The following is a 20,134-nucleotide window of genomic DNA, read 5'->3' as shown; positions in this document are numbered from 1 at the left end:
AACCACGACCACTGTGGCTGCGTCCCCAAAAGGCGCGTAAGCGCTTCCCAACGAACGCCTGCACTCGGCGCTGACCTTTTGGCAGCCGCACTCCATTATCTTCGCCGCTTGTTCCACTCCTCACCCTTGGATAATCTTGTCCGAAGACACTATGGCGTCGTCATCAAACATCTCCGTGCTGACGAAGTCACACAACATCATCGCGGCAAAGAGAAGAGCGAAGAAAGAACAACTCAAAGAGATAGTTTTCGATGATTCAGCCCGTAGGTGAGAGGCTCGCCTTCCATTCGCATGACAAATTTAATCTCTTTCTTGCAGAGACTTTCTGACGGGATTTCATAAGCGCAAGGTGCAGAAAAAAGAAGCCGCGAAACAGAAGGCGATGGAGCGGGAGAAGCAAGATAGACTAGAGGCTCGGCGGGAGGTACGTCTGGAGTCATTCGTCTCGACACCCCAGACTCAGACGCATGCCCAGCATCGTAAATTGATCGCGGAGCAAGCCAAGAAGAACGCTGAGCAGGCAGAACGGGCATACCGCGGGACGCCTGGTACGTCCTTTCCTGCATGTTCGAGGCTTGTATCATTGAAGATTCGCGATAGAAGACGGAGACGACAGTGGCGCAGAGAGTAGTGGCTCTGTCGTGTCAAACAGGAAAGCGGGTGCCGCGCCGGAGGAGCAAGAAGAATATGAAGACGAAGAGCAGCTCGCCACCGTGACTGTAGTCGAGGAATTCGACCCAGATTCTCTCATCCACGGTACTCGAACTCCTTCTCGAACAAACACCGACGATGATAAGGCCCGGCCCATTAAGTCTGCACCCGTCCCTCAATCGAGAGCCAAGCTGGTCGAAACGGCCAAAACCAAGGCGATGCATAAAACCTCGGCCAAAGCGAAGGATATCAAGTATCAAACGAGCGCTGCGCGAAAGACGGAGCGCACCAAGCAGCGTCAACGTAAGATGGAGAAAGCTGAGAGAGCGGGGGGCAAAACGTCAAGACGAAAAGGTGGTGCGGCGAAACACAGACGATAGGACATGTATGTGGGATTCATGTCCTGTCCCTGGTCCATATATATCTACACATCGCCGATACCATGCAAAATCTAGACATTTACTTTCTGTCCAACCCATACCGCATAAGGACCCTTCATGAGATCGCCTACGCTCCATATCTCCCAGCTCTCCTGAAGTGACATATCTAGCCATCCCTGAAGAAACTCTCGCACAACGTCTTCGGCTCGTAGCTCCACCACAACCATAACCGTTGTCTTCCCAGGAATGGCCAGATGGTTGATTGTGGTGAGCAGGGCGGGTAGCAGAGACGGGTGGTATATGCAGTCGACGACAAGGACCAAATCAGCCGGGTTCGACGGGACGAGGTTTGGGCGAAAAGATGGGAGCGCGTTGTGCACGTCTAGCCAGTCCAAAGTCTCCGCAGTCGAGTTTACGGGGGGAAGAGGGGAGTGCTTGGAATTTGACGAGGAAGGAACCGCTGGACGCTGGCGATTTCTCGTGAGGTTCTTCCGAATCAGTGGAACGAGGGCGGCAATGTCCGTCGCGATGTATTGTTTCACAAATGGCGAGAGGACCACGCCCAACATTCCTGTTCCCGCTCTGAAGCAAGATTCAGGGACTGCAACACGGGCGAGAATCCAGCACATACCCGAGTTCGACAACACATGCGGCGGAAAGGTGATCTCGATTGAGGAATGGGCGTGTAGGGTTTTTCTGGTGAAGATCCCAAAGGAGAGCTTGCGCTAGGTCAACGCTGCAAGACAACAGAACGGCTCCATGTTCGCAAACATCCAAAAAACTTTATCAGACGTGCTACGCCTACCTAGCATGCCACAACACACTCCCTGTATCTCCTTTGCGGGAGCGCAACGCAGTTTTGTCCTGGGCGATCTCGACGTCAAACGTGTCCTCTTCGTGTTTGCCATTTTTTTTCCGCGACGGCCTCTGCGAGGGCCGCCCGCGTCTGCGAGCACTCGACGGCGCCGACTGCGAGAAGTCTTCCTCCATTGGTTTGGAGATCGCGAAGGAGACTGTGAGGACGTCCTCGTGGGAGTCGACATGACCGAGTCCACGAAAGTGAGCATGTTCGTTGGCATTTGTTTGAGCTGCTAGACCAGTATACAGCAGAAACACCTGACGGTGCCCTTGAGCTTAGAGGAAGTATCCTGAGACTACGACCAGCTACAGTTGGCTACTCACCTCTTCATCCGCGTCCGCCATACGGGTAGCAGTGAATGGTAGTTGGACCACACCTACAGTCATACCAGCGCTGTCATCCCGTCCCGACGCTTGACTTTCCATGCGGTCAATAGAAGCGACAATGATACGGGGCCGACTTAGGGGATGAAGGATGCCAAGGATGCCGCTGTTTGCTGCTGCCAATGCCATAATGATAGTAGACGCGTTGAACAAGGTCATGTGATTTCTGGACACGCACACTGCATCACTCGGCGGGACTCGAAAGCAACACTTCTTCCACCACCACGACTCCTTCTTTCCTCCTCGCCTTGCCTTCTTCTCTCGCCGCCTAAGTTATTCAACTTTGCGATGAATTCCCTCTATACCCTCGGCGTGCGCCAAACTAACTCCATACAAGCCGACTTGGAGAGGTTGCGGAATGGCGAGAAGTCAGCGTCTCTGTTAGGTGTGTTGTGTGGTCATTTATCGGCATGGACGTCCGTTCAACCATTCGTTAGGTCAGATATCAGCATCGCTTGCGGCGATGCACAGGACAGTGGAGGATTATGATTCCATGGCGAAGCGAGAGATCATTAAAGCAAAGCAGGAGAAGGCCATGATGTGCGTCTCCATATCTCTACACGCTGGGCATGGCCCAATACCTTATCTGTTTGCACTGACATGTTTTCAAACCGCAGGCGTGTTCAGAAATTCCGGTCTGACTACTCAGATCTCCGAACGCAGTTCGAGACTATGAAAACCGAGGTATGTTTTGTCATTACACTCGTAAGTCCTCCCACACCCACAAGGGTCTAGCATGAGGCTGCATTCCGCGCAGAACTATTCTCCGGCTCGTCATCCTCTACGGTACCCTCCTCTGCTCCAGGCGACACGCGCAGGCGATTCATGCAACCGTCCCCGAACGAGGAGATATCAGAATCTCCATTCCGAGGACCTACCCCCACCCACCTTAACGGCGCATCTCGTGAATCATATGCCTTACGCGAACACAGCTTCATTCAGAACACCGACACCAAGCTCGATGAGTTTATTGCGCAGGGAAGAGCTGTCTTAGACGATTTGGTCGACCAGCGCAACGTATTGAAGGGAACACAGCGGCGGCTTCTGGATGCAGCCAACACGCTCGGGTTGAGTAGAGATGTCATCGGCTGGATTGAGAGGAGAAGGTACGCATCAACTGCTCTAGTCGTCTGTTTTCGTCGTTCAATGTCTTTATCGCAGTACACAAGACATGTACATTTTCTTCGCGGGGGCGATATTCACGTTCTTCTGCTTTTTCCTCATCTGGAAGTATCTGGGTTGATTCCGTTGTTATGGGGCTGGTACTCGGACCTTTGTACAGTAGTAGTGTGACGTTTAATGCCATGGCTCCATGGAGTAGATTCCTGGCCAATCTCGTCCGACATGTGGTTGTGCCTGGGAGATGAGGTTGGGTGCCGTCGAACCGGACCGACGGGAGTGTGGGCGCCTGATGTTGAAGCTTCGGAACCGCGATCGAGAGCGCAGCTTTCTGTCTTCTCCGTCTCCCCCACCCCCTCTCGACATATGCTCGCCCTTCGCTAGCCCTGCTCAACGTGCATCAACCACAGCCTATACCTCTTCGGAATCTAGGCCGTCCATCCTCTTCCGGGGCTTCCATGGCAGAGGCATCTCCATCCAGCGGCAGCGGAGGATATGACTACACCGAAGGCGCGTCACCTCTAGATATCCAACAAGCAATTTCGGACGCCAACCGTTCGCGACGCGACTCTCGCTATGGAGACGACGGCGGCGACAATATGTTCGACGGGCCAGGTCACTCCGTCATTCCAAGTAGTGTCTCCCGCATGACGCTCCGGGACCATCACCGACGAAGCAGCGGCTTCTCTCGAGCCTCGTTGAGCCGCAGACGCAGCGACGACGCAACCAGTCAAGACGGTCGGCGCAGCAGAAGGATGAGTGGGGACGGCGCCTCTGTGGATGGGGACCGGAGGAGCAATGGGGGATGGTCAGAGCAAGAGGACTTGTCGGGCGAGGAGGACACGACCGAGGACTTGAGTAGAAGCTGGCGTGGTCGCCGTCGCCGCCAGTCTCCCTCCCCACCGGCTGCACGGAGCAACGTCTTCGAAAACCTCGCTAGCATTTTCGGGCGCGGGGCCCCTACCACGGAGTCTCCGCCGCGGAGTCGCCGCACATCCATGTCCAGTCGAGTCTCGCGGTCTCGCCTACTTCGTCGACATAGCAGTCGGAGGTCGGAGGCGAGCTCGGACTACGCGGTGGATGACATGTCGGATGAAGGCGACGAGCGGTGGGGATACTCGTCGAATGAGGAGGACGAGGATGAGGACGAAGCGGACATCGCCAGTCTCGCGCCGTCCGGGAGCGAGGTCGCATTCGACTCGCCGCCGCCGTCACCGGGACCCGGTCTACCGTTCTTGGCGGGCGACCCAGTGTTTGGTTCGGAGGCCAGGATAGAGATGGGCGAGCTCGAGCCTTTACCCCCACCTCCGTCTGGACCGCCAAGCCGGCAAACGCTGTACATTGAGGACGAAGATGCACACATACGCATGATTGGGTACGAGCAAATCCCGTGGAAGCAGTGGACGTGGTGGTTATGCTGTACGTGCACCTTCGGGGTACTTGCTTTGCTTGGCCGTTGGTTCCCCAAGCTCTGGCTTCGATGGGTTACGCGAGAACGCGCATTTATCGACATGAAGCGTGGCTTTGTAGTCGTTGAGGTGAGTTAGCACGCGGATGTATATGGACTTATCTGACTGGTTAATTCACAGACTGCATACAGAGACATCGCACTCTTCCCCATTGGTCGCCTTGAATATCCCTACTCCTTCTCCACGGTGTTCTCCTCCAATCCAGACCCTTCCCAGCTCCTTCCGAAGTACACACCAGGTCTTGTCATGGGCGTCCTTATGTACGTCGACTATCGATACAACAGGTTCGCCCTTGACCCACGGACAGGGCTGTTCGGCATGATCAAGTCAGTTCCTGTTAACGTTGTGTGCCGAAAGCCACTGAATGTTACGATAAACAGAGATTGGAGAGATGCATCATGGCAAGGGATTCTCAGCGTACAAAACGGTGTTTCCAGTGATGTCAAGACGCAACGCTTGAAGTTGTTCGGCTCCAATCTTATTGATATAGAAGGAAAGTCTACGGGTACACTGCTGATTGACGAGGTTTGTTCTCTATTCTAGTTCTGACTGCTCACATCTCAAGAAGTGTTCCAGGTCATCCATCCGTTTTACGTCTTCCAAATCGCCAGCATATTATTGTGGTCATTAGATGACTACTACTATTACGCATTTTGCATCGCACTCATCTCTGCTGTTACAATCGTCACAACACTCATTGAGACCAAGCAGGTAAGGCGCAGACTATAGGCGACGATTCTTAGGAGCTTATGAAAAAACCTCAGACGATCGCACGCATGAGGGAGATGTCGAAGTTCATGTGTCCTGTCAAGGTGTACCGTGATGGCTCATGTGAGTCGCACTGGGGGCATGCAGTATGTCGATGCTGAGCATGCACTTCCAGGGATATTTTGCGACTCATCGGAGCTTGTGACGGGAGACGTCGTTAATCTTCTCGACCCACCCTTGAATACAATCCCAGCGGACATGTTTCTCCTATCGGGAGATGCCATCGTCAATGAAAGTATGCTCACAGGTGAAAGTGTACCCGTCAGCAAGATACCTATCAAAGGTGACGACCTCGCCCGATGGAAGGACACCGTGGATATATCCGGGGACATGGCGAAGAGCTTCCTGTACTCTGGAACACGTGTTGTACGAATCCGTGCTGGGTTAGCCACTGACGGGCGTCCAAGTGCACCAGCCCTAGCTCTTGTTGTACGCACTGGTAAGTGCACCCTATGCTGAAGGATTAGAGTATCGATGATTGATGCCCCCCAGGTTTCTACACGACCAAGGGCGCATTGGTCCGTTCCATGCTCTATCCCAAACCTACGGGCTTCAAATTTTATCGGGACTCCATGCGATTCATCGGAGTCCTTGCGGCTGTTGCCGGCCTTGGCTTCTGTGCGAGTGCCGTTCAGTTTGTCAGACTGGGTGTACGTGGACCCCACTGCTTTGATGGTGCTATATGACTGACGTTTGACCAGGTTCGCTGGCATACCATTGTGATCCGTGCATTGGATCTCATCACCGTTGTTGTTCCCCCAGCACTTCCCGCGACCCTCTCAATTGGCACCAGCTTCGCCATCACACGGCTGCGCAAGCTCGGCATCTTCTGCATCTCGCCCTCGCGCGTCAACGTTGCTGGTCAGATCAACGTCTGTTGTTTCGACAAAACCGGCACCCTCACCGAAGACGGACTGGACATTCTCGGCGTGCGCGGGCCTGAGCGGCACGCGGATCGCTTTGGGGAGCTCCTCGAGGACATTCACGACCTACCCGCGCCCCGCGAGAAAGCGAACTTCTTGCACGCCCTCGCTACCTGTCACTCGCTCAAGATGGTCGACGGAGAGACGATCGGGGACCCGCTCGACGTGAAGATGTTCGAGTTTACCAAGTGGACGCTCGAGGAAGGCCATGTTGCAGGCACTGGGGTTGTCAAGAATAAGGTAGGCGGGGATCGTCCAGCGGCGCTTGTGCAGACGGTGGTTCGCCCCCCTGGAAGTGCACAGTTTCGGGTCGAAGATGCGCTCAAAGGCGCGGGCAGGGTCAGTACTCCAGTCAGTGTCCATCGTTACCTGTGCTCATTTCATTCACTGCACAGCACGCGCATTTCTTGGAACTTGGCGTCATCCGGACGTTTGAGTTCGTTTCCGCGCTTCGCCGGATGAGCGTTGTCGTGAAACGGCTGAAGAGCACAAGTATGGAGGTCTACGTTAAGGGCGCGCCCGAAGTGATGGCGGAAATCTGCGACAAGAGCACCTGTAAGTCTCGGACACTTGTAGTGTTCTCATAACACAGCATTGACGCGTCATGCTCCAGTCCCCCAAGACTACGACGACCTGCTGTCCTACTATACCAAACGCGGATACCGAGTGATTGCTATGGCCGGCAAGAGTATTGAGGGTCTTTCATGGCTCAAGGCTCAGAAACTCAAGCGGTACGCGAGGCCACTGTTCTCTTTCTTCACTGCTCACGAAGACCGTCAGAGAACAAGCGGAATCCAATTTGCAGTTCCTAGGGCTAGTGATCTTCGAGAATAAGCTCAAGTCTGGGACGACTCCCGCCATTCAAACGCTCAGGGCCGCGCACTTCGCGTGCAGGATGATCACTGGAGACAACCCCCTCACCGCTGTCAGCGTGGCGCGCGAGTGCGGTCTCATCAACCCCGCCGTGCAGGTTTTCACTCCAACGTTTGTTCGAGGTGCGTCATTTGTTTGATCAGCCTTGTCTCGTCTCACCACCGCTACAGGCGGTCCGTCATCCGGCTTGTCGAAGTTGGAGTGGTCGAGTATGGACGAGCCGACGTGGAAGCTCGACGACTACAGTCTCAAACCACAGCTCCCTCCCACGAATCGTCTCGTCGATCAAGAAGAGCTCGAGGGACAAGATTATACGCTCGCCGTGACCGGCGATGTCTTCCGGTGGATCATCAATCATGCACCGCTCGAAACGATGCAGCGTGTCAGTGCTGTGCTCCGTGCCCCGTGGCGTAATGATCTCTTACCAACCCCCGTTTGTGCAGATGCTCGTGAAGACGCAAATCTATGCGCGCATGTCTCCGGACGAGAAGAACGAGGTCGTCGAACGGCTACAAGGCTTGGGATACGTCGTCTTGATGTGTGGTGACGGTGCAAACGACTGTGCTGCTCTCAAGGCCGCGGACGTCGGCCTGTCGCTGTCAGAAGCCGAGGCGTCCGTCGCCGCTCCTTTCACGAGCCGGACACCAGACATTAGCTGTGTCCTCGAGGTCATCAAAGAAGGTCGGGCAGCGTTGGTGACATCCTTCAGCTGTTTCAAGTACATGTGAGGACAGCCTCTTCTTCCCACCCACCTCTCCGCTCTCTGGATGCAGTAGTTGATGTTCACTATTTAACGATCACAGGGCACTGTACTCTCTTATTCAATTTACCACGATCACGTTGCTCTATTCGTTTGCATCCTCGTTGGGGGATTTCCAGGTACGTCGTCCGGATGTTCACAGTGATGGGGACCGATCATTCATCATTGTATATCGCAGTTTCTGTACATCGACCTCTTCATCATCATCCCGATCGCAGTGACCAGTAAGCCAAGGGCTGATTGCTCCTGCTCACTATTGGACTAACGACTCCGCAGTGGGACGCACGCTTCCGTTCCCGAAGATCCATCCAAAGAGACCTACCGCAAGCCTGGTGTCAAAGAAGGTGCTCGCTAGTCTCGTCGGTCAGATTGTCATCACATCTGCCATCCAGTTCTGGGCCTTCTTTTGGGTCCGTTCCCAAGAGTGGTGAGTGTCTGTCTCCTCCAAGACACGCGACAGACATGCTGAAATGTGGCGGCAGGTACGCCGCACCGGCGCCCAAGGATCCAAATGAGGTCGACGACAAGCTCTCGGCACGCAACTATGAAAACTCGGCACTATTTTTGGTGTCGTGTTTCCAATATATCCTCGTGGCCGCGGTGTTCAGCATTGGCCCTCCTTACAGGAAGCAGATGTGGACAAACGGTCCGTAATTATCTCGTCTGACCACAGCATCATTACTGATGGCATATCCGCCAGGCTGGTTCATGCTGTCAATGATCTGCCTCTGTCTGTTCAACCTGCTTGTCATGCTGAGCCCGCCCGCGTCCGTCGTCCAGTGGCTAGACTTGATTTCGCTGCCTGTGATGGCCCGCGCGGCACTGCTGCTGGCAGTGGCCGTGAACGTGACAGCGTCGCTGCTGTTCGAGCACTACGGCACGCAGGCAGTTTCGCGGGCCATTGGGGCACTCTTAGAGCTGCGTCGTCGGCAGCGGGTGCGCGATGGCAAAATCTACAAGGCGGTGGAGGGCGGGATGCGCTGAATCTTGATGGGGGAGACCCGGGCCTGATTGCGGCTTCGCCTGCGGAGCAACGGGGCGCGACAGCCAAGGCTCGCAGGTCCGCGCGGTGCGCAGCACGGGCCGTCAACGGCGAGCGGCGAGCGGGACGGCGTAGAGATACGAGAAGCCTTCTGTGTACTATGTAGAGAGCGGGAGTCTGACATAGAACGGCGGCCTGAAGGCTTGGTTACCACACGGGCGGGCCTGGGAGTGGCAAAGCCCGCGGACGAGGGCTGCGAGGTCGATGATCGGGCAAGCCTGGAACGCGCGTTGCCAACGCGCCGGGTCCCAAAGGCTGATCGTTGCCGCTTTGTTGGGAGCAACTGCGCATTTTTCACGCGCCGCTTGCCGCAATGGCACTGGATGCTTGCGGGATTAGAACGCGCCTCGGTGCATGCTTTCGGACAGTGAAAATTTTGATGGGGGCCGAAACAATCAGACGTGCCAGGCCCTGAGCTCTGGAGAAGGCCAAAGAGCGCGCCTGCCTCGCCTCTCACCTCTTCCCCCCCGCCATCCTCCCCGGCTTGCTCTTTTCGTTAGCCCTGGGGGCCATTCCATTCCTTTCTTTCCACCTTCGTCGCCGCTGTACGCGCCGTCGAGCCACAAGGGAGCCGGCTTCCGCATAACCCACCTGTTTCCACCCTTCCGAGCTATCCTTTTCACCCGGCCATCCTCTATCGTCAAGATGTTCGGGCTCTCAAAGTCACTCGCCCTTCTCCTTCTCTCTGCCGCTGCAGTCCATGCCGCGCCGGCGCCCACGGAGAGGAGGTCGGTGCAGTCCTTCGTCCGTCGCGCCGGCAGTGGTGACAATCTCTCAAAGTCGACCACCGTGCAGACGACGACGATTCTCGAGACGTGAGTAGGACGCTTTACATGCCACCGAATGGCCCCTGAGCCTTCCCCAGCTCCCAAGGACCTATGCTCCAGCAGTGCACGATCCAGCTTGATCCCATCACCAGCAATGGCAAGCCGTTGGTGAAGGAAACCAAGACATGCACAATCCAGATGGTGGACAACAACAGCAGCAATGGGAGCAGCACCACTTCGTCAGACTCGTCCTCTTCCACATCGACGTCAACGTCGTCGTCGTCTAGTTCCACGGATTCTTCCAGTTCGACTTCGTCGTCCGACTCTTCGTCGTCGACGTCGTCGGCTGGTTCGACGGATTCGTCCTCGGCTGGTTCGACGTCCTCGACGGATTCGTCCTCGGCGTCCTCGACTGCGAACGGCTCTTCATCCACGTCGACTGATTCGTCGAGCAGCTCTGGTACGTATTCCTATTGTTCTCGCAGAATTATTCTCAAACGACATCGTCCATTATAGCCTCCACCACGTCCGGGTCGGGGGCCATTGCAACGGATGTGAGTTTCGAATAATCTGCGGCGTAGTTCTTGCCCTCATCCCCGTGTTTTCAGTCCGTCTCCCTTGTCCCTGGCTCCTCGCTTTCCGCCGCGGCAACGGGCTCGTCGGCCTCCTCCGCAGCGGCTTCCTCCACTGCAAGCGCGACGGGCTCTGCGGCCAGCTCGACGGCTACGGGTGTCAATGCAGGGAACGGTGCGATCTCTGCGAATGGCTTCAGCTCTGTCCCCGCCACCATGGTCTCGGCGTCGGCTGTGGGTGCAAATGCGACCTCGGCCGCAGACACCGCGCAGTCGAGCACACCCGCGAAATTCCAGCTTCCTGGCACTTCGCTCTCTGTCCTGCCGATTGGTTTGGGTGTATTCGCTGGTATATCGGTCATCGCTCTCATCGTTGTTGGTCTCGTCACCTACGAGCGCACCAAGTACCGCAGGGTGAGTACAATGTGCGCGAGAAAATGGTTGTAAACTGAGCTCTCTGCAGGCGTTCAGGCAGCGCAAGCTTGCGGAATCAGGGGCGGCTATGGGCTACGGTGGAATGGCGTAAGTCTCGGTATTTTGACTTCTAGTCGTACAGAATCCTGACAACTTGTATCCAGGCAAGCCGCCTAAACCCGCTATTCATTAGTATTCTTATCACGTTGCTGGATTCTGCCTTGGGGCAACAGCGGGAAGATGCAATGTCTAGCTGTACACTGTGTAGTTGGACGCCGCCCAATGGCATAGTCAGTTCTCCAGCACCTCGGACAGTAGATTGTACTGTAAATCGGCGCTTGCCGGTGTATTCTACGGGCTCGTATTTCTTTCCTTCTCGACGTTGGGGCCATCGTTTGGACAGTTCTCACCTAGACCCTTGCTTTCGTTCTCTTCTTGATAGCCTAGCTTTCTGGGATGGCCGGGACTCAGGAAAGTGCTTGCAGGTTTCCTTATTCTCCCATTCGATAGTATGGAAACCTATGAGGTTCACCTACAATAAACGTCTTGGACTCCGGATCCGAAGCCCCGCGATGAAAGGAGTGCTGGCCCTCTCAATTAATCCTCTGGGCGAGATGAGAGACCAGTTGCTGCTCAAAGAACTTGACTACAAGTAATTTGCTCTCTTCTAGTCTCCCATGGGCACCGAGAAGCAGCACTGTAGGATTCCCTTGCGGCCTTGTGCAACTGTTGTTTGTCGACCGCAGTCGCAATGCTTCGGTCGATAAAGCTAGCGACGGTCTCGACGACACCCCGGGGGGGTGACTGCATTCGTGCCAAGGCAGTGCATGCGATCTCGGCATTCCAGGAGCCTTGTCCCACAAAGTTGCATCCACGTACACGGTCTACGTCGCGATGCCCGTCGCGATGTAGTAGTACTGTGAATTGGGTTTCTCCCATTCTGAGGGCTTCTGATCCTGGTCCTGCCCAGTGCCACCGCTGTCGCAGGGAGGAGGTCACCTGTACCTCACATCAATCAGGCCGGCTTAGCCCGTGGCACTGGGGGGGGTGGCCCGGGTCAAGTAGACCTGAAACCGTGCTCCCCCGCACGTTTGAATAATTCGTCCAATAAACTCGAGCTGTTTCCCAACAGGGAAGTGCTCGAACGCCCTCCCAAGTCCCCCAGCCCATCACGTGTCATCAGTCCGCGTTATCTCTCCCGCCCGCGCCCGCGTTATCTCCCGCGCCCACGCTCACGTTATCTCCCGCGCCGGCGCCGCGCGCCTCCCTGCCCCGCCACCCGTGCTCGCTGTGCCCGACAGTGAGCTCGCTGTCCCTGCACCCTGCCTCCCCCTCCTCTCCGTTTCCCTCCGTTCTTTTTGTAATCTACTTGTATTCAAAATGCGCACCTAATGGTACACAATCCAATCGCCACACCTGCCTGGGTGTGCCTGCACTGAGCCCTCAAACCTCCCAAAGTGCGTGCAATACAGGAACATATATAAGCATTCAACTGATCGGCTAAGTCCTGCATCAGATAGATGTAGATGAGAGCTGCTCTATTATAAAATCGCAGGTGGATAGCTAGAAGGGTGCAGGTATGATGTCATATGTTATCTCAGAATGACATATCACACAGTGATATGGTATATGCATATATCGTCTTATGTACACCCAGAATCGTACCTAGAGGTCATTCAGAGTGTATTGCAAGAAGAAGAAAGTGAATAGACGATGTTGTGGTGAAGATGTGACATATGCTCAGAAGGGGGAGTTGGCTTGAAAATGTGACCTTCATATGTTTTTTGGCAGACCTCTGATCACTTCGCATCTTGTTGCATTACGTTTATATGTATACGGAGAGCTCAGATCGTCGTTTTGGTGCTTATCGGTGAAGGATTGAAAACAGGAAATGGTATGTCATTATTCCATGACATAGAGTATAGCGAGATAGCATGTGCTCCGATTATTATTCTGAAAGGTGGAATAGAACGGGGTGTTCTTCTGCTAAACGATGCAGAAAGAATCTTGAAGAATGGTTGAGCGGTGGTTGAGATACGCCATATGGGTCTAGAACGGCAGGTTGCACAAAGAACGCCCTTGAACCACCTTCACCGCTTTGCACACTTCAAGCTCATATGGCGTATCTCAACCACCGCTCAACCATTCTTCAAGATTCCTTCTGCATCGTTTAGCAGAAGAACACCCCGTTCTATTCCACCTTTCAGAATAATAATCGGAGCACATGCTATCTCGCTATACTCTATGTCATGGAATAATGACATACCATTTCCTGTTTTCAATCCTTCACCGATAAGCACCAAAACGACGATCTGAGCTCTCCGTATACATATAAACGTAATGCAACAAGATGCGAAGTGATCAGAGGTCTGCCAAAAAACATATGAAGGTCACATTTTCAAGCCAACTCCCCCTTCTGAGCATATGTCACATCTTCACCACAACATCGTCTATTCACTTTCTTCTTCTTGCAATACACTCTGAATGACCTCTAGGTACGATTCTGGGTGTACATAAGACGATATATGCATATACCATATCACTGTGTGATATGTCATTCTGAGATAACATATGACATCATACCTGCACCCTTCTAGCTATCCACCTGCGATTTTATAATAGAGCAGCTCTCATCTACATCTATCTGATGCAGGACTTAGCCGATCAGTTGAATGCTTATATATGTTCCTGTATTGCACGCACTTTGGGAGGTTTGAGGGCTCAGTGCAGGCACACCCAGGCAGGTGTGGCGATTGGATTGTGTACCATTAGGTGCGCATTTTGAATACAAGTAGATTACAAAAAGAACGGAGGGAAACGGAGAGGAGGGGGAGGCAGGGTGCAGGGACAGCGAGCTCACTGTCGGGCACAGCGAGCACGGGTGGCGGGGCAGGGAGGCGCGCGGCGCCGGCGCGGGAGATAACGTGAGCGTGGGCGCGGGAGATAACGCGGGCGCGGGCGGGAGAGATAACGCGGACTGATGACACGTGATGGGCTGGGGGACTTGGGAGGGCGTTCGAGCACTTCCCTGTTGGGAAACAGCTCGAGTTTATTGGACGAATTATTCAAACGTGCGGGGGAGCACGGTTTCAGGTCTACTTGACCCGGGCCACCCCCCCAGTGCCACGGGCTAAGCCGGCCTGATTGATGTGAGGTACAGGTGGAGGAGGTCTTGAACGCCGCTGGCATGTTGCCGTTTCCGATTTCTGCGCCATGTTTCTTCTTGTGCTCCGGCCCACTCTCCTCAGCGGGGTATGTACCAACGTGGAGTATACGGACGTCGCCGTGTGAGGGTGCGAAGATCGGTATGGTAATTACTCTTCCCCGGCTGCAAGACTGCACGTCGTCTTGTGAACGGTGATCAAGCTTGCTGCGCGCCTTTGATAGAAGGGCTGCCTAGAGGAGACTAGCTGCGCGCGCGTTTCAAGCGCTTCCAGCTTCATCTTCGACCATAGCCATGCCCAAGATCAAAGCGGTTGAGAAGCTCACAATCACCTTCTTGGTCGACAACAGCATCGAATGGCACGTCTCGTCTCGTCGTCGACGTCTATTCTCTCACTTGTGTTGATCTTGACTGCGAAATGGTAGGATGACGAAGTTGCCCCCCGGGTTCATCTTGGAAGTACCATTGCACTTGACGCATCCGGATGTACCTATAGATGCTCTGACCGGGGTGCCATTTGTTGATCTCGAGAACTATTGTTGTGGTTAGTAACCCCCGTTTTGTAGATCGGATCATAGGTGCTTTGTACTGAAGATCTTCTCAGGCGCACACGGATTCTCCGCGCTGATTGTACGCGTTTATCCAGACTCCATTATGCGGACCCATAGTACTCTAAAACATCCTCTTATTCCTTCAGGAAACCGAAGTCGAGGGCGAAGAGTCGCGCCTAACGCTCTTCGACACCGGCCCTGACTCGCGCTCGATCATCCGCAACGTCCAAGCCCTCCGCATCCCCGTCGAGCGCATCGAGCGCATCGTCCTCTCCCACTGGCACGCGGACCACTCAGGAGGCATGCTCGCCCTCCTCCGCCACCGCGCCGCGTCCGTCCTCTCCACCGCCGCCGCGGCCCCGCCGTGCGTCGTCGACCTGCACCCGGACCGTCCGCTCGCGCGGGGTATCGCGCCGGTGTCCGCCGGGGGGCGCGTCGTCGGGCGGCTGCCGGACGACCCGCACTTCGCCGCGCTCGAGGCCGCGGGCGCGCGCGTGGAGACCCACGCCGTGGGCCACGCCGTTGCAGGCGGTGCGGTGTGGGTGAGCGGGGAGATCCCGCGCGTGACGCACTTCGAGGGGGGACTGCCCTCGGGCGTGCGCTGGGTCGAGCGGGAGGGGGAGGCGACGGGGAAGTGGGTGCCCGAAGAAGTGGGTTGTGGGACCGCTGCGGGGTGGGATGCTGGCTGATCCAGGGCGTTTTCCAGGATGTAATGGACGAACGGTATGCGGCGATTGACGTACTGGGGAAGGGTCTGGTTATTTTCTCATCGTAAGGTGGAAGGGAAAGCCGGGGCTGCGGGATGGACTCACATTTGGTGCTCAGGTGCTCCCACGCCGGGATTGTGAATGTGGTAAAGGATGCCATCAATACCTTTGCTCGTCCGGTGTACATGGTACGGGATTTAGATCCGTGTGGTCCTACATCAGTACTGAAGTTTCCTGGACGCATTCCTAGATCATCGGAGGGCTGCATCTCGCTGGAACGGAGCTCGTGGAACGAATCCCTCCGACAGTGGATTTTTTGGCTAGCAAGATGAGACCATCACCGACGTACGTTCTCCCGATGCACTGCACTGGTTTCGCAGCGAAGGTCGCGTTGGAGGATGCTCTCGGCGAAGGATGCGTGCCTGCCGGAGTTGGACACAGGATCATCGTGGAAGGGTCTGCCGAGGCTGAGAAGAGGCTGTTCGCCGCAACGTACTCCCAGTGAGGGAACGTGGGATGTGTATGAACCTATGTACTTGTGCCCGGAGACTAAAGCCGTTGAGTCTCCTCAGTGTGCGGCTTCCCACGGACCGAGGTGCCGCTGTGTCATCGGCCGTGGGCGTCAGCGTGGCGGGCGTCCTGCTTACTCTTCGCGTCCGCCCTGCCAGTCATCCTTCGCCCGGCCTTTCATCCTTCATCCTTCCTCCTTCACTGTCTTCAGGCCCGCTCAAAATGCTGAGGACCCTTGCCCGCACATCCTTCCGTCGCTCGCTGCACTCCTCAGCGCACCAAACCTCGACGCGTGCGGGCCCAGCGCGCGGACGCGCCGTCCTCGGGGCCTCTGCTGTCGTCGCGTCTTATCTTGTGTGGAACACTTGGTACCCGGAAAGGATTGCCCTGGACGGCCCTGGCACGGGTGAGTGTTTACATCGCGTTCAGAGAGAGATCGAGTCTCACGCACCCGTGCATCCCTAGCCTCTAAGCAGAAACGGGTCCCCACTGCGTCCAAGGCTGCCGACGCGTCTCCTCCGGCTCCTACTGCGGAGAGCGACCCGGCGTTGTTGACGGACTCGGCGCCCACACACGACTCGTCGGTACCCGCGTCCCAGCCTCCGGAGTCTGCGACGGAGGAGCCAACAACGGAGGGCGAGGCGGCGGAGGGTGAGGCGGCGGAGGGTGAGGCGGCGGAGGGTGAGGCGGCGGAGGGGAGTGCCAACGGCGGTGGAGGTGGTGCGTACGACCCGGTGACGGGGGAAATCAACTGGGACTGCCCGTGTCTGGGCGGGATGGCGCACGGGCCGTGTGGGCCTGAGTTCCGGGAGGCGTTCTCGTGCTTCATCTACTCGGAGGAGGATCCCAAGGGCATTGACTGCGTGGAGAAGTTCAAGGCGATGCAGACCTGCTTCCGCGAGCATCCGGATGTCTATGGCGATGGTGCGTATTTATGTACTCAGCTTGAAGGCTGGGAAGCTGACGAGCTGGTGCAGACATTATGGACGACGACGAAGCCGAGGAGGCCCTTGGGCCCGACACTGCGGAGCCCAGCGCAGAGGTCGCCGTCCTTGCGTCGGAGGAGCCTGTGCCTGCTGCCCCTGCTGAGTTGAAGTCATCACCGCCGGAGCAGAAGAGCAAGCCGAGCAAGCCTGTTGCGTCCACTTCACATTAGCCAAAAAGTATCCCCGGCTTCCGCCTCTAATACACTACTACACCGCTCCTCTGCTATACATACGCTATCTTGCTGCTTATTGCACACCCTTTTCACCCATTTCGACCTTGTCTGGATCTGAATCCCGAGACATGGGACCGCGGTCAAGTTGGTATCTCGGGGAGTGGTGCCGATGGCGTCATGAAAGAAGAGCGAATTTATGAAAGCCATTATAAGGTCCAGTCCGTCTAGGTGGTCTACGCTACAAGCTATTCCAGGTTCCAGTTCGTCTAAGTATCGCATCTAAGGGATTCAGGTATATTGTGTCCATGGTATATCCAAACGAAGTCGCCTGCGACTATCGGGCCACCGCCCTTCACATGAACTCCTGCAGATCCCAGCTCCTCGCGTAGCTCCGGCGCAGCTTGCCGTCGCCCTCCTCGAGCACAGGCGAGGACGTGACGAAGTCGCGCGTCGCGGGCCCCTCGCTGTCCGTCGCGGTGTCTTCCGAGTCCATGGAGGAGAACACATCCGCGTTGCCCGTCGCGGACGCGTTCGTCGCCGCGGAGAGGTCGTATGTGGCCGCGGGGCCGTAGTTGGCGGCGCGCACGGCCGCGCCGTACTGCTCCTCCCAGCAGTCGGCGACCTTGGCGTCCTCGGGCACGGCGGCGGGCTCGACCGGGCTGAAGAGCGGGCTGCTCGCAGCGCTGTCGTCGCTGTCGGACATGTCCGAGTCGGTGTCGATCTCGCCGTCGGACTCGGACTCGGACTCGTAGTCGGAGCTGGAGTCGAGGGAGTCGAGGGAGTCGAGGTTGTGGCGGTACCGGGCCCAGATGTTGCGCGCGCTGGGGTAGGCGGCCTCGAGCTCGTCGGGGGTCATCCAGAAGGAATCGACGGCGAGGAGCTTGGCGCGGAACTGGGCGAGCGAGAGCGTGTCCGAGGGGTTGGGCGTGAGCACGCTCTGGAGGAGGGCGTCGAGTGGGGCGGAGATGGGCAGAGCCGCGCGGAGGTATTCGGGGTACTCGCAGAAGGCGCGGTAGTAGACGTCGTCGGTGGAGGCTTCCTGCCAGAGGAGCCGGCCGACCGCGAGGTTGAGGAGGATGACGCCGAGCGCCCAGATGTCGTTCCGCTGGGTGTTGTAGGGGCGAATGAAGACACCACCACCACCTTTCAGGCCCTCTGGAGATTCAGAATTAGGTGAGTACTGCGGTCAATGGCAAAGGGGAAGGAGAGCTCACCAGGACACATGAACTGGGGAGTTGAGGCACCGAAGTCGGAGCTGAAAAGCTCGCTGGTGGCGAGTCCGAAGTCGGCGAGGCGGACTTCGGACATGTCCTCGCTGACGAGGATGTTGTTGAGCTTTAGATCGCAGTGCGAGACCCCCTTCGCGTGGCACTCGGCAACGCCGTCGAGGATCTGGAGGAACATGCGCTTGAGCACGGCGTCGCTGCCCGCAATGGGCGTCCAGTTGCGTCGACGCATGAAGTCGTAAAGGCTGCCGCCTTCGAAGTAGTCCATGACAAGGTAGACATGTTGGCCGTCGGTGAACTCGCGGTGGAGGGTGACGACGTGCTCGTTGTCGGAGACGATAGTGTGCATGTCGATTTCGCGCTGTTGCAACGCCTTGGCCTTGACACCGCCCATAGCGGGAATGATTTTGATAGCCCGAGGAACCGCGGGGGAGGACTCCGAGAGGTACTCGACTGCAGCATAGACGACGCCAAAGGAGCCGGCGCCGAGACGGTGGAGGAGGTGGTAGCGGCCGGACTCGAGTGTGGTAAAGGAGAGGTCGGGGACGAGGGAGCTTGGGACAATCATATCGAGGAAGTAGGAGCGAAGTGAAGAAGTGAGAAACAGAGAAGATGACTGAGAGAAAAGTGGGCGAGATGCTTTGGAGATGCTGAGTTTGAGGCCTCGACGACGGCTCCTTATATACGCGGGCCTCTTCGAGACTATGTGTTCGGTATGTTGGACATCCGAGTCGGATGTGGGACGACTCGGCCATGCCGAGTTCTGGTTCCGGAGAATGGAGCTGCGGGCGACCAGCACAGTCTGGTTCGAGAGCAACCTTGCCTGAGGCTGCCCGCGGCACGGCTACTCACGGAGTCGCCGACCTCCTAGGACCGTTGCCGCCGACGGCACCAACCCCCCGCAGCAGCAATCCATACGGCTCCTAGTAATGCTTTGTGGTGTTTAGGAGTGTGCGGCACTCCGGTGTCCTAAGTTGAGTTGCCGGTCCACGTTAGCATCGATCGATACTCTTCGATACTGCGCATGGCCGGCCCCTGACATGGCATGTGCCGTCGGCTCACCCTCCACCGGTGTGAGGTCCAAATCGTAACCACCACGCTATCCGGAGACGCATGCAATGGAGGACATCCCGGCCACCTGCCCGAAACAACTGGATCGGGGATAGTATACGGCGGCTGTTTCCACACCACTCGTAGCTGAAGGCGGGTGATGCGGGCTCGCGGGGCACTTCTGACCTGTATCCCGCTGTAGAAATAACATGCGAATGACCACGCACCGATCACCCGACCCGTTACGGGCGCGCTGGCCCATTCGGAGTTCGGACATTAATAGAGCAGAGACTAGTCCAGAATACCATCGATAGAAGACGGGGAGCCAAGGAATGGACGTGTGAGTGGGCGATAACAGAGAAGAGGGCCATAGTGAGAGAGCTCTCCTTCTTCTGTCGTCCGACCGTATCTGGCGTCATATGCATGGCTGGTCCTCCCGATTTCACCGTCTTCTGGCATCGGCGGCGTTCGGGGTACATGTCCAAGGCATGCGCGTGCAGGAATGAGCATGGGCCGCCATAAAACAAGACGTCGTAAGACGCAACGGCGTTCACACGCCCGACTATGCGGTGATGGTGTTTTTCAACACAGACAAGAACAAGTGGCAGAGTGAGAACAAGGCTGTGACGACTTTGCAGGGCGCCTCACGCGATCGAGAAACAAGGCCCTGTGACAATTCCATGCGTGACAAGGCTTCATTGAAGGCAGTGATAAACGCTAATTACCTCGCACTAACACTTGTTCCAGACTGGTTACTTACTTATTCCGCTAGTAGACTCCACGGCCTG

General features: G+C 56.4%; 8 protein-coding genes across 8 annotated transcripts; 6 read left to right on the top strand and 2 right to left on the bottom strand.

The window, feature by feature from the left end:
* Positions 1-151: 151 nt before the first annotated feature.
* Positions 152-1,031, top strand: BXZ73DRAFT_75528 (nucleolar protein 12-domain-containing protein; the record flags this gene model as incomplete). The annotated part of the gene is made up of 4 exons (XM_048022226.1): positions 152-267; positions 319-424; positions 476-548; positions 601-1,031. 4 exons carry the CDS (start codon positions 152-154, stop codon positions 1,029-1,031), a joined length of 726 nt encoding a protein of 241 aa, XP_047880437.1.
* A 71-nt stretch (positions 1,032-1,102) lies between these two features.
* On the bottom strand, positions 1,103-2,315 carry BXZ73DRAFT_42840 (putative methyltransferase-domain-containing protein; the record flags this gene model as incomplete). Its single annotated transcript, XM_048019034.1, has 4 exons — positions 1,103-1,613; positions 1,663-1,767; positions 1,837-2,147; positions 2,214-2,315. 4 exons carry the CDS (start codon positions 2,313-2,315, stop codon positions 1,103-1,105), a joined length of 1,029 nt encoding a protein of 342 aa, XP_047880436.1.
* A 246-nt stretch (positions 2,316-2,561) lies between these two features.
* On the top strand, positions 2,562-3,516 carry BXZ73DRAFT_88673 (V-snare-domain-containing protein; the record flags this gene model as incomplete). The annotated part of the gene is made up of 5 exons (XM_048025037.1): positions 2,562-2,658; positions 2,711-2,813; positions 2,891-2,957; positions 3,009-3,379; positions 3,435-3,516. 5 exons carry the CDS (start codon positions 2,562-2,564, stop codon positions 3,514-3,516), a joined length of 720 nt encoding a protein of 239 aa, XP_047880435.1.
* A 334-nt stretch (positions 3,517-3,850) lies between these two features.
* BXZ73DRAFT_42871 (P-type ATPase) lies at positions 3,851-9,169 on the top strand (the record flags this gene model as incomplete). Its single annotated transcript, XM_048019043.1, has 18 exons — positions 3,851-4,930; positions 4,982-5,187; positions 5,242-5,386; positions 5,438-5,572; positions 5,626-5,692; positions 5,745-6,068; positions 6,122-6,279; positions 6,331-6,891; positions 6,948-7,107; positions 7,166-7,283; positions 7,333-7,547; positions 7,596-7,807; positions 7,869-8,149; positions 8,229-8,304; positions 8,364-8,409; positions 8,462-8,612; positions 8,668-8,831; positions 8,886-9,169. 18 exons carry the CDS (start codon positions 3,851-3,853, stop codon positions 9,167-9,169), a joined length of 4,383 nt encoding a protein of 1,460 aa, XP_047880434.1.
* A 703-nt stretch (positions 9,170-9,872) lies between these two features.
* On the top strand, positions 9,873-11,157 carry BXZ73DRAFT_75526 (uncharacterized protein; the record flags this gene model as incomplete). The annotated part of the gene is made up of 6 exons (XM_048022225.1): positions 9,873-10,042; positions 10,093-10,454; positions 10,511-10,548; positions 10,603-10,980; positions 11,030-11,088; positions 11,145-11,157. The coding sequence occupies 6 exons, from the start codon at positions 9,873-9,875 to the stop codon at positions 11,155-11,157; spliced, it is 1,020 nt and encodes a 339-aa protein (XP_047880433.1).
* Positions 11,158-14,437: 3,280 nt separating this feature from the next.
* On the top strand, positions 14,438-15,906 carry BXZ73DRAFT_88671 (beta-lactamase-like protein; the record flags this gene model as incomplete). The annotated part of the gene is made up of 7 exons (XM_048025036.1): positions 14,438-14,502; positions 14,569-14,687; positions 14,748-14,773; positions 14,841-15,344; positions 15,401-15,465; positions 15,520-15,589; positions 15,652-15,906. 7 exons carry the CDS (start codon positions 14,438-14,440, stop codon positions 15,904-15,906), a joined length of 1,104 nt encoding a protein of 367 aa, XP_047880432.1.
* Positions 15,907-16,133: 227 nt separating this feature from the next.
* On the top strand, positions 16,134-17,067 carry BXZ73DRAFT_98858 (uncharacterized protein; the record flags this gene model as incomplete). The annotated part of the gene is made up of 3 exons (XM_048027819.1): positions 16,134-16,317; positions 16,377-16,835; positions 16,889-17,067. The coding sequence occupies 3 exons, from the start codon at positions 16,134-16,136 to the stop codon at positions 17,065-17,067; spliced, it is 822 nt and encodes a 273-aa protein (XP_047880431.1).
* Positions 17,068-17,422: 355 nt separating this feature from the next.
* On the bottom strand, positions 17,423-18,864 carry BXZ73DRAFT_42917 (kinase-like domain-containing protein; the record flags this gene model as incomplete). The annotated part of the gene is made up of 2 exons (XM_048019049.1): positions 17,423-18,213; positions 18,285-18,864. 2 exons carry the CDS (start codon positions 18,862-18,864, stop codon positions 17,423-17,425), a joined length of 1,371 nt encoding a protein of 456 aa, XP_047880430.1.
* Between the last annotated feature and the right edge of the window lie 1,270 nt (positions 18,865-20,134).

The sequence above is a fragment of the Epithele typhae genome (genome assembly GCF_022376455.1).
Source record: "Epithele typhae strain CBS 203.58 chromosome Unknown BXZ73scaffold_9, whole genome shotgun sequence".
Taxonomy (NCBI): domain Eukaryota; kingdom Fungi; phylum Basidiomycota; class Agaricomycetes; order Polyporales; family Epitheliaceae; genus Epithele; species Epithele typhae.
Note: the sequence above shows the minus strand (reverse complement) of the source record. Positions and strands in the feature narration are given on the sequence as shown.